Here is a 13,103-nt window from a genome sequence, read left to right on the forward strand (position 1 = left end):
AAGAGACCAGTAGCAGAAAAATCAGCTGAACCTTCCTTATTTTCTGGAAATATGGTTCTCTGTACAAATAGATGGCAAACCTGGCCTTAAAATGTTCACAATGTTTGGATTTTTTCCTTTACTTTTATGGCACGAGTTAACACTTCCTATATAAAAAGGTACCATTTTTTGTTCAGAATACTTCTTCATTTTGAGTTAAGATCATCTGATTGACAGTCAGTGAAACTGTCTGACAATAGAGCAGGTTTTTGCAGGTTGTCTGCCCAACTTACAGGTTTCAGCTCTGAGTGGCAGGGAGTTGAAATTTGTGTGAAGATTTATTGTTCTGTTGCCTTTCAGTTGAATCTTTCCCCAACACAACCAGTTAGCTGTGTGGTTGAACATGTTTTCTGTGCATAGTATGTTCATGAAAAACAACTGTTGGGCTGAGGCCAACAGCTCATTTTGCACAGCAAATCAAGCAATTATCTCTAGGGATCACAAGGTATCAAACACACTCTAGGGAGCTATATTTGGCTCTCAACCTAAAGGTGAACAAAGCAGTATGAATTCAGTCTGTTTTGAGAAACATAATGGTGAGCATTGTTAAGAAGAGTAGCAGTATCTGATAATGTGCTGGTGGAAATAGCTCTTCCAGTCCAAACCTTTGGTTAACAGTTTTTCATAAGCAACCAGGAAATTTCTTTGCTTTTTAAAGCCTGATCTGGACTGATATAGATACATTTCAGTGTAACTTTCAAAGGAAATAAATCTTGTGCAATTGCACTGAATCCTTCACCCACTGCTTGCATCATTGTCCCTTGGCCTCTTAACCAAACTAGGCAGAAGAATAGGTATCAAATGTAGTAAGTTCTAGTCTGGTGAGGTAATTGAAGACTTCCAGACTAACTTCTGAGGGCAGTTACAAATCAGTTCATTATCAGTGCTGAAAAGATCCTGCATGCTTTTTGTCCAGTTATGTCCTTGCTGGCAATCAGCCAGCAGACACATTATTATAAATCAGTCTGGAAAACAGAGGGAACGTAAGAAACCTGGGAAGGATTAAGAAGCACAAGACACATCCATAAAAACTAGGCTTAGTTCTTCTGCTTGAAGACAGCTAGCTTTTGATTGTGATTGCTAACTACATGCTATTTAAGTAGGTAAGTTAGCTTTCAGAGGAAATATTCTTAACAACGGCTCTCAGAAATGAGAAATATACATATTTTTAACAATTTTGTGTTTTAATTAGCATTTTCTATGGCAGATTTGTCTTCCTTCAGTTTCATATGAAAAGAATCTTAAGCCAAAAAATGTAAATCAACAGTCATAGAAACATCCATAGGCAGCAAGTGTACTTGTCAGTATTATGAAGCTAATACATTATGACATTAACATTTCACACAGAATGTAAGATCTAAGTTTAAATTTGGAGCTACATGGATTTATAACTTTTTTTTCAACAAAACAGCATTAAGGCTAAGGCCAAAGCAGGGGGTGAGAATGCAGACTGCACTCTCTGTTAAGAGTAATTGATTTAAGTTTTAAAACCTTTTGAGCTGTCACCTCTCCCAGTGCATAAAGGTGATAAACCATGCAGTTGTTGAATTCACATAATTATCCAGTCTATTCATGTTGGTATATTAATACCTCCTACATACTTCTTTCTTATGTGTTTGCAAGGTAGCCTTACTGTATCTTTATGAAGTTAGATTATCTATCTGAGGTTTTCCAATGTTTTAAAGTATACAGAAATGTGGCTTCTCTTTGACTAACATGAACCTTAAACACCACAGTAGACATAAGATATCACCTGCCACCAGAGAAAGCCTCTGGTAAATCCCAGTTAGCAACAGTTCTCTGGTACGAAACAGAAAGTTTTGTCTTTTTTAGGTTGTGGATTTTTAATAGACTTAATAAGATAACTCTAGATATTTTTATCCAAGTGAATGTTCAGTCACTTAAATCCTTTTGAAGGTCAGAGTCTATGCATAACAGCAGTAAATTCCTCATGTCAGCCGTGCAAGAAAACATCTTTTTTGTCACTTTAGATTTACACGCTTTTACTGAATGCTTCTCTGTTATTGAACTAGAGGAGAAAATGTTCCAGTACTTCTTTATTGTCTATTCTTTTCTCATCTACCTATTCTAAGCTCCTTATAAATGTGTTTCTATTTATAATTCTTTAATGTCTTTTAATCATCTGTTCAGAGTCTTTTCTGACCGAAACTAGAAGAAAAGTAGGTTGCGGTGTATTTTCCTAATAAGATATGACAATTCATTAGTAATTCTCTAGTTTCCTGAAGGTAAACATTTTAAGAATATTTTAAGTGTTTTGTCTAAGAAAATCTGGCAGAAGGGTCATGGAAGCCTTTAGGAGACTGAGGTCTTGTTCTCTGTTTCTTTCTTTATGGGACAATATTTTCTCCTGGCTTTTTTGAATGAATTAAATGAATTTAGCAAAAAGGTTCTATACTTTTGAAGCAGTTAAGACTTGGGATTTGGATGCAAAGGAAGGTCAAGGTTCAACTCAGTTGAACCTTATGTTACTAACATCTATAATACATATTTGGGAACAGAGGCTTCCAGTCTCCACTTAGTTATACAGTATCTTTCAATGTCATTTTATTCACTGAAAATGCCACCTGGTATTTACCCATCTAATATTCTAGTGTAGAACAGCTACAAGGTAGTATGATGTAATTAGCTTTATACAGGAGGAAACAAAGCTGCAGTTATTTTGCTGTGTAGTTCTTGTGGGCTTTTAAGCAGTTAACCACAGCACAGGTGATGAATGTGACTTCTTTAAGCTTTGGTGTTATGATGGTGTGTTTGAGTTTCAGAAGCACAGTATTATTAGCATTTATTTATCATTTACAAACAATTTTTAAATTTTTTTTTAATTTATAGATCCCAAAATATTGTAGAGATTTAAAAAAAAATCAGAAAGCAAAGTTTGCTCAGCTTGCATTCTTAATAAACCTGTGTTTATTTTAAGTAGGTTTAGCACTACATAAGCACCTGAGTGTCCATTGCAAAAAGCTATTTTGGATCACCAATTGATGATTTTACAGTTAAAAAGTCATTAAAATGGTACCAGATTCTCAAATATATATTCACTATCAAGTTATAGCTGCCTTTTTTGTTTTAAAGTGATGTTAAACACCAAAGATAAGAGGCAATTCCACAAATCTTTTTGCAACAAATTAGGAATTAAGATGCTTTTCTGTGATGACAGTGTAGCAAATCTATAGGTTTTGTCTATTGGAGTCTTAAATAAATGTAAATGTCAGCATTTGTTGTGTGCAAATATGATTGTTTCCCAAAGAAATAATTTCTGCTTAGCATAATCAACATTCTGTATTCCTCTAAAAGTATATTATCAATTTTTCTCTTCAAATATGACAATGTTTTAAATATTCTTCTGGCAGGCATTGTTTGAATATATATTTCACCATGAAAATGACATAAAAAATGTAAGTAACTCCTATTCCTTTTTCAAATGTTATTATGTATGACACAGTTATTTCTGTCAGTATTCTGCTAATTAAGGATCCAGGTGTAACATCACAAGTACAGAAGTGGAGCATTAATAGTTGTTTAAAAGGGAGAAATCAGTCAGGAATGATAATTGGCAAATAAAAAGATATGGATTGCTGTTTTTTTTGAGAAGTGAAACATTCTAATTCTTAAAACTGGGTCCCTCAGCTATCAATTTGAAAAGGTCTCTGAATCTAATGAATTCGTGTTAACAGAATTTATTGGAACCTGACTGGTAGCTGAACTGCCTAGAAAGTTCAGAGTCCTGAGGCTTGAGTGTAGGTTACAAAAGACTGTCCATTAACAGAGGAAGGTGAAAATACCTGACAAAACAGGCATTGTTGAACATCACTTGACATTTTATACTCCTGAGATGATTGCTTATGTATTTGGGTGAGTAGAAACAGAATGTATTTGATGAAACTACATAAAAATAAAATATCAATAGGATTTTGGATACTTTTTCTAGAAATGTAAATCTGTAGTGCTGAGGTGTTTTGTGATATCAAGAGAAAGATTATACTGTGCATAAGATTGTTTGTAACACTTACTCTTCAAATATTTTCCTAATTATAGTTTCCCTCTTAACCTGTCCAAAATTTTTCTTCTGTGGTTCTTATGTTACTGCACTGAATGGGAAAGATCAAGTTTGGGTGCACATCGTTTAAGCTTGTCAGGAAGGGATAAACATTGCAGAGGTTTTTTTTGGCAGTTCACCCAGGGAAAGGATCTCTTTCTGGAATTAATAAAGTGTCAATATATTTCATTGCTAGGTTACATATGTGCCCCAGTTGAAATGGAATCAAAATGTCCAAGTTTGTTTGACAGAAGTTTATGTCAGTAATGCATAGTTGACTAAACCCTTATTGAACTTTCTGCAATACTACAGCTGGTGTGCAATTAGATCTGGAGTTAAACTCCCCAGTAAATCAATAACGCACACCAAAAATATTTTGCTGTTGTTGACATAGCTCCTGATCATTTCCAAATGTACTGCTATGTGAAGCTTTTTAATCTAGTATCAAATGATTATAGTTGTACACTGTCAATTTATTGCATAGCATTCTTTTAAGAGGATTGAATTGTAATGCACTATTAATCCAAAATATCATTGAAACAGTAAGTGCAAGTGTCAGAAATGTCAGAGAGAAAGAGAAATTAACATTTACATATCCAATACTGAATATGAAGGAAGTACTGGGTTTTAGCCCACTAGTAATTAAAAATTGATGTTTGTTACTGAAAATCCAGTTCACTAAGAATAAAAGGGTCACTTGATATGATGCTTCATGTGCCTACATTTTTAAGGACATGAAGGATCTGTAGGCTAGACATAGGTTCATATAATGCAAGTAATTTTCCAAGAACTCTAGAAAAATTTGGATGATACTGCATGTATTTTGAAATCCTTGCTGAGAATCCCAAATCACTCTCTTGCAGGAAAAGTTCTGTCTGTATTTTTTTACCCACCTGAGCAAAGAGGCTTCAGCTTAATCACCATTACTGTGTAATGAGATAGAGATCAGTGTCTGGCTAACGGTTGCATCTTCTTGGAAAAAAATATTGTTGCGAATTTAATTCACACATATTACAGAATGAGGTGTCTTTATAATGTAATATATGTCTCTGAAGAGATATCTTTTAGCTGTTCAGTTTGCTTTTCTTTCATTTGCTTTCACTGACTTTTCTTATGGGCTTTCTACACCGTTTGCAATATAACTCCATTCTCCAAACTGTTCTCCCTTCCTTCTGAATCTCATCTTCGTTAATTTTTCATCAAAAATATACAGAAACACCTTCAGATCTGCTAAAATGTGGCTGCATCACCTCTCCTAGCAATGGCATTTCATAAATTCAATATCTTGCATCTCCCTGAAAAGAATTTGGTTCCTTAGTGTTCATCAGAGAAACAGCACATATGTTAACTTTTAAAAGTTGATCTGGCTCTTGCTTGATCACTTTTTATAACATTCACTGACACGTCTTACATCTTTGTATTTCCTGCTGCTCTGTAATGATGGACATTCTTAAAACCCAGCACTTTTCTGCATGAGATGAGATGAAAGAGCTTGAAAGGCTTGGAAGCCTGGGAAATTGACTTAAGTTTGAAAAGTATTTACTTTGGGCTTTCTACATGGATAGAATACCACCTCCTGTAGTTTTGCAAATAAAACACAAAGCAGTAGTGACAATATCCTTTCTTTGTCACTGTGGTGAAGTGGAGCAATCTGTACTGTTCTCAGCTCTGTACTGTTCTCATTTGCATTATTATTTGAGAAACAAAGGCAGTTTTATTATTTATCTTCTGTTTCCTATTTAACCAGTATATAGAAAGGAAAAAAAAGAATCAGCAGTTTCAGTTGAGAATTGCCATTAATCAGCGTGCATTCAACTGGATAAATGGAATGAGGAAATTGGTTCAAATTAAAACTAAATATATCTGTAATCTATCAATTATCAGAAATGTGGGGATGCAAGAAGAGAGAAGCACTGAGTTTTTCAGCACTTCAAAATATATTCAAAAGTCTTTTGTCATATGTAATGAAAAATTAAACACTTGTCTGAAGAAAATACTATTTCTGTATCCATTGTTGTTCTTGACTTGTTTCCTTTTGAACACATATACTTAATAACTGACTTTTTGTACTTCTTGAGCTATTTCTAAAAGCCATTTTATGGGCTAAATGCTGTAAGAGCAGGGCACTTTCAAAGATTTGTCCAGAAATAGTTCTGCTGCTACTTTTTTGTTTGACTGTGACGTATTTTGCCATTATTCACAGGTGGCTAATGATGACAAAACACTTTGTCCTGAGGAAGCACAAAGATTGTACATGATATACTTGTGGCCAGAAGTCACGGCATCTCAATTTTCCTTGGTTCTTCTCAATACTTTGTAGTTTATACTCTCTGATAGAAATCTATTTAAAATGGAATTATGTTAATCTACAAAATAGAGAAATCCAGAAGACACTCACCAAAATAAATGGTGCTAAATTGACTATGGCTAATGTCATTTCCTCAGCTATCTTACAGACTATCTGGTGTTGATTTGTCTACAAATAAGACTGTAGTCAATAATTGTTGCTGGGAAAATTACTGCTATTCAACAGCACATGAAAGAAGCAGCAGATGCTCACTATTGTTTCCATCTATCTAATTTCTAGGTGCATACAATACTCTGTATGAAATTACTGTTTCAAACAACTGCACATTTACCAATTTAATTTTGCAATATAATAGTAAATTGCCATAACCCTACAGGCTATTTTGTACTGCATTACAGCTGGTAGATAGTTTGGAAGTCTTAGGTATAATACTGTTCAGCTAACGAAAGTAATGGTAAAAAAGAAACTTAGAATCATGCTAAATACAATTAAAGAATCTACATTAATTTTCATTCTTTAAGAAAAACTTTTTTTAAAAGGAAACAGAAAATCCATCAAGTATCAGGGTTTTCTAAACATTTTTATTTGCACAAACATAAGAACTGAGAGTAAAATAAATTTGTTTTGAAAAGCTTCTCAGGGTTAAGACTGTTGTTGAAATTGACTCTGCATTTCTGGTAGGCTAAGTGCTCTAGACATAAAACCTTCAGCTTATCAGTATGTCCCATTTATGAGTTACATCCTAAAGTTCATTAAGACTTTCAGGGCAAGCAGCACAGCATAGGTATCAAACTGATTTATGTATTACAATCAAAAATCCTTAAAAGGGCATTCAGTATCTGCCAATTCCAAATCCATCCTGTTTTTCCCTTTCAGTTATTAATATGATTACACCAACATCCAGCAGCACACATGAGTGCAGGACAGGCATATCACTACTGCTCTTTTGGACTGATTTGAACTTAATGTGTTGTGCAGATTGAGCATTGATTTGTGCCCAAACTGTACAATTAAAAACCCAAAATTTGCAGCAAACTGAAATTTAAATATGCTAGCAGTTGACATGGCAAGTTGAAAGCTTTTGCTTTTAAAAGACTATTTAAATCCATTTACTAATATTTCAAGGGCCACATAGTTGTAGCATCCAAAGGCCCTGTTGGGCAATTTGCAAAGACATTAAGAAACAAAGGGTGACCAAGATAAGAGCTGCCATCTAAGGCCTTCAAGAATTCCACATAACCTGAAAAAACAGTGAAATCAGAGTTGTAAATTTACCTGAGTTTTCTCTCTCCTCTCACAGAGGCAGGAAATGATAGTTGTCTCTCTTAGGGACAGCACTGATGCAAGTACTAATCCTGAACTGCTACAGAAAACAAATTATTCTTTCTCACAAAGCCAGAAGAGAGCAACTTGTCTAAATTGTCATAGCTCTACTGACTTTTCTTCATTATGTCAGATCTAAACCCATTGATTACTTGCAGCCTCATTTTGCTAGTAGAAAGAACAGGAATCCAGCATAAGTGTAGATGTCACTAAATTGGGCTCTTACAGCATTTCAATATTCAGGTTAATTTTTCCTGGAATTATTTTTTTCTCTGCTACTGAGTGACTGGTACACAGAACTTTTACATATTGTTCCTAATAGATAACTTGTTTCTGATTTCTATGGTCTGCAGAGTGTTTACCAAAAAAAGCAGGCAAGAAAGATCAGTTCTTTGCTATAAAAACACTGTGTTAAAGCTTTTTACCCTGCTTCTGATGAAATCCTGAAAATTTAACAAATGTAATATGGCTTTGATGTGTTCTGAGACAAAATGAAATGAAATTAAGAAAAAAAAAAAAGAAAGACAAGTGCTTCTATGATAGGTTGTGTTACAGAAAAGACTTATATTTGTTTTAAAAGAGGTGTTGAAATTATAGCTAAAACATGAAAGGTCATAGTTTCTGGCTGTGGTGGCTGATCAGAGCACATTGCTTAGCTTACCAGTATTTGATTTTCCAGTACACTAGACAGAAGAGATTTTAGACCTCCACCATCTTCAATAGATATCTGTTTCTTAGAATAATTCTCTGTTTTTCCTATAATAAAATAATTATTTACATTATAGACTTTTTAAAGGAAGAAGTATTTCTTATTGTACACATTTGAGATTTTCCAGAAGTGATGGCAACCTGGTATTAGCAATGAGATGAAAATTTCTGCAGTATTTCAATCTCATTGAACTTATTTCTTTATTTCAGTTTATTTTTTACTTGGTTTTAACAACTTTTACTGAAAAACGATGGGAAGCTTGGAAAAAGTTTGTGCTTAAACAAACAGTAAATTCTGAAGTGGCACTGCAGGAGTCTGATCAAATTAATTTTCTATTTTCTCTTTGATTTAGAAGAAACAGTTTGGATTGCTTATCTTTATAGGGACAAATAATCCTTTCAGGCATTTTATGCACTGAACTATAAAAGTAATAAAAAAGCAGTGTCTCCACCTCAAGTTAACTAGACTTTTGTTCAAAATTTTCTCTTCACAAAAATCTTTACCGTGTTTTCTTTGTGTAAACATTAATTTTGAGATGATGGCTTTGTTTTGGAAGGCTCTAGATTTGGCAGCCCTTGCCACTGAGCACGCACAGTTCAAGGACTGGTGGTGGAAAGTCCAAATTGGAAAGTGCTACTATAGGTAAGCCATTGTTCGTTTCTTCTGTGGTGAGTGATTGTGAGTGCAGGACCTGTACTGCTGGGTGTGTTGGGCAATGCTGACAGAGAGAAATAGCTCAGAAAGTGTTTTGTTGGAGAGTATTGTGATTACAGTTAAATGTCCTTTAATGTACAAAGAGACCACTGCTTGAGATAAAGACGTCTATATGGAGTAACTCAATTAGTTGCAATTTTGCCATTGTTAATGGACTTTAAAGTAATTATTTGAAAAGTAATTCAATAAATGCAAAGAACTATTGTTAAAACAGACCACATAAATATTACAGTTTTAGTTTGAGAAATAACCTGCCAATGAGGGCTTCAGATAGATGAAATAATACAGAATAAAGTATTCATGTTAGACACTTGCCACCAGAATTACCTATGCTGAGGCTTCAGGCTGGCACCCCATACACAAGCGTCAAACAAGAGTAGGATAATGAGAAATATTAGCAATTCTTAAAACAACTACCCACTCTTTCCTTCTTCCTGGGCTCAACTTCACTCCTTATTTTCTCTAACTCCTCCCTTCCAGCAACACGGGGCACAGGGAATGGAGATTGCAGCCAGTTTGTCTCTGCTGCTCCTTGCTCCTTAGGGAAGCACTCCTGACACTCTTCCCTTGCATGATTCCCCCCTGGCTCACAAGTCCTGCTAATAGACATTCTCCAGTGTGGGCTTATCTCTCCACAGGGCCACAGGTCTTGCCAAGAGTAGGTTCCATCAAGGGCATCCCATGGGGTCACAGCCCCCTTCAGGCTCCAGCATGGGGTCCCTCACAGGCTGCAGGTGGATCTCTGCATCCTTTTAGTCCTCCATGGGCTGCAGGGGCACAGCTGCCTCACCATGCTCTTCACCAAGGGCTGCAGAGGAGTTTCTGGAGCACCTCCTCCTGCTCCTTCTGCACTGACCTTGGTGTCTGCAGAGCTCTTCTCACAAATTCTTACTCCTCTCTCTGCCTGCCACTGTGCTATTTTTTCCTCCTTCTTAAATGTGTTATCCCTGCATGTTATTCCTGTGCTGATTATGGAGGCACTCTACCCATCATGGGTGGGCTCAGCCTTGGCCAGCCATGAGTCCATCTTGGAGCCCTCTGGCATTGGCTCTGTCACACATCTGAGACATGTCAGCTTCTCATAGATGCCATTCCTGAATTCTCCAGCTACCAAAACCTTCTCATGAAAACCCAATACATGACCTTAGAGGTCATTCATTACTTTCAGGATTTTTATGAATCATGTTGTTGAGACTAATGCATCCAAGCAGGTACATGGATTTCCAGGATCCCAAAATACCTTACATGGAACATTTGCTGTGTTTCTTTCTTTTAGCTGGCTTGTTCTGTTTGTGTTTTGCATTTCTTCAGCAAATATGTGCTCTTTGGCTGAAGGAAACAAAAGGTGATTTGTATATGAGAAAGTGTACCATTTTCTATTGTTGCAATTGCTCAGTCATCTTAATTTGTAGTTATGTAGATTTTATCAATTCATGCAAAACATTTGACTGTAATTATGCAAAATAAATGTCTTTGAGATGAAATAGACTTCAGTGATGTTCATTCACAGTGGGGATTACCTGTGTGATCTTTGCTGTGGGTGAGGATATTCTGGTCTGAAACTGTTGGGGTAGAGTTGAGACATAAATTGCTCATTTTCTGCCATCTGTTCTAAAAGCAGGAGGAATTCCTATAAATACAAGTACATCATTCAGCCATTCCAGAAAGCTCCATATATAAGAGGGGACCAAATTTCATGGATTTTTTTCTTTTTTTTTTATAGTTTTGAATGGTTGTTTTTTAATCTTTATATAACAACATGTTTTTTGTTAACATGCCCACAGATATGTGGTCATAAAGTGTGCTTTCAGGCAGTTTAAGTTTGATTTAGTTTGAACTGCTTCATTATTTAATAAGCTTTTTTAAAAATAATAAAAAGCCACAATAAACACGTACCTTCTGTATGTATCTGTTGTCTCTTTAGGTTGGGATTATATCGTGAAGCTGAAAAACAATTTAAGTCAGCCCTTAAGCAGCAGGACATGGTTGATACGTTCTTGTATTTGGCAAAAGTAAGTCATAGATAAATCATTGTGTTTAAAAGTGTATGGTCTCCATGTCTCCATGCCTGAGGCAATGCATGCTAACAGTTGCAATGGAAGTTGATAGTTTAAAAAATTATTTTAGAGCTCCCAGATTTCACAAACAAGATTAAAAAAAATCTCCTATGTTACTGGGTTCTTTTTTCTAAACTCCAATGTAGCTAAAAAAATTATTAGAGTTCCAGTATGAAGAACAATGTGGATATATATGGCTTCCTGGGAAAAAATGCAATAAGTCTGTAAATAAAGAGCAAAGCTCAAAATCCTAATTTCACAAGCAAAATCAAAACAAAGTGAGCTTAAAGGAAGCAGAGACCTTGAAATAGGGAATGTTCTGTCAAAATAAAGGCATTAAAAGCTTTAAAAGAAAAGTGACACAGCTGAGTCTCAGAACTACTTGTTTACCAGGATATATATTAGATTCTAAACCTTTTCTAAGACATTCAAGAAAAGGTGGCCTGTGAGAAACTAAAACTGCATTTTTCTTCATCGTGTCCTAGAAAACCATTGCTCTTTATCAGTTCCCCTTAAGGCAGCTGTCACAGACCTGTCCAAAAGTCATCATTGGATGGCTAATTCAGATATTCATATGTACTTTACATTTCTTGAGTAATTTATGTTTTGTATTTAAATGATCATCATTGCTATATAGAGACATGTCTTCAATACTGTGTTTGAAGTTCATTGAAGCTTATTAATTTTCCTGTCTCTACCACAAGTTATTCTACAAAATACATAGGATCACAAAATGGTTTGGGTTGGAAGGGATGCCAAAGATCACCTGGTTCCAATCCCCCTCCTCCTCTATGGACAGGGATGCCTTCTACTAGACCAGGTTGCTCAGAGCCCCATCCAACCTGGCCTTGAACACTGTCAGGGATAGGGCATCCACAGCTTCTCTGGCAACCTGTTCCAGTACCTCATAATAAAGAATGTCTTCCTACTATCTAATATAAACTTAACATCTTTCGGGTCAAAGCCATTCCCCCTTGTCCTGTCACTACATGTTCCTGTAAAAAGTCCCTCTTCAGCTTTCTTGTAGGGTCCTGTCAGGTACTGGAAGGTTGCAATTAGGTGACCCCACATCCTGTTCTCCAGGCTGACTCAACTCTCTCAGCCTTTCCTTCCAGGAGAGGTGTTCCATCCCTCTAATCATCTTGCTGGCCCTTCTCTGGACTTGCTCCATAAACTACACAGAATTATTGGCAGAGTAATTGGATTAACAAACAGTGATCCATTACAGGAGATTTGCATCCCCCTACATCAGTAATAGCTCAGGCAGGAGCTGCATTTGAACTTCCACCTCCCACTCTATAGACCAGCTTGCTGAACTATAAAACATTGCACAGCATGATTTAGTGTCTGTTAGTGGACAAGCAGTAGAGTAAGACACTGAGATATGGCTCAATTTAACAGAACTGGAAAAATCAGACTTGAGTTAAGCAGCCATTAAAAAATAATAAGATTGCATAAAGTTCTGTGGAAATATACTGATATTATGATACTGGTTAGTTTTGTTTATATTCATTAATGCAACAGCTATCTGGGTTTTTATTATTTTCTTGGAAGTGATCTCTCCCTTGAAATGTAGTTTACAAATATATAAAAGACCAAAAGAAAAAAAAGTAGGAGTCTTTAAAGCAGTGAGGATGTGCTGCGAAGTCACAAAGTATTTCATTACCTAGAAGAGCTAGAAATGGGATATTTTTACAAGAGACAAGCGAGGCCAAAACAAGAATGGAGCTATTCTGCTTTTAGTATATAAACCATAATTACTATAGCTGTAGTATTGTTAAAGAGCAGGTCTTCCCAAAACAACTGTGAGTAGATGGAAATTTCCCCACCTTTTTTCAAATTTCTTTTGCCACTTAATCTAAAGAGCAGCTCTACTGTCTACAGAGTTGTTGAACA

The 13,103-nt window shown here is 35.7% G+C and overlaps 1 protein-coding gene across 2 annotated transcripts in view; it reads left to right on the top strand.

The window, feature by feature from the left end:
• The window catches only part of TTC8 (tetratricopeptide repeat domain 8), a 36,616-nt gene that overhangs the window by 12,264 nt on the left and 11,249 nt on the right, over window positions 1–13,103 (top strand). The window contains exons 7-9 of one of the 2 annotated variants that reach the window (XM_056493301.1): window positions 3,411–3,455; window positions 8,993–9,078; window positions 11,075–11,162. In XM_056493301.1, the coding sequence (XP_056349276.1) occupies window positions 3,411–3,455; window positions 8,993–9,078; window positions 11,075–11,162 (219 nt within the window). The remainder of the gene's footprint in view (window positions 1–3,410; window positions 3,456–8,992; window positions 9,079–11,074; window positions 11,163–13,103) is intronic. The other variant, XM_056493302.1, reaches the window with a different exon arrangement.

The sequence above is a fragment of the Oenanthe melanoleuca genome, chromosome 5, assembly GCF_029582105.1.
Source record: "Oenanthe melanoleuca isolate GR-GAL-2019-014 chromosome 5, OMel1.0, whole genome shotgun sequence".
Classification (NCBI taxonomy): domain Eukaryota; kingdom Metazoa; phylum Chordata; class Aves; order Passeriformes; family Muscicapidae; genus Oenanthe; species Oenanthe melanoleuca.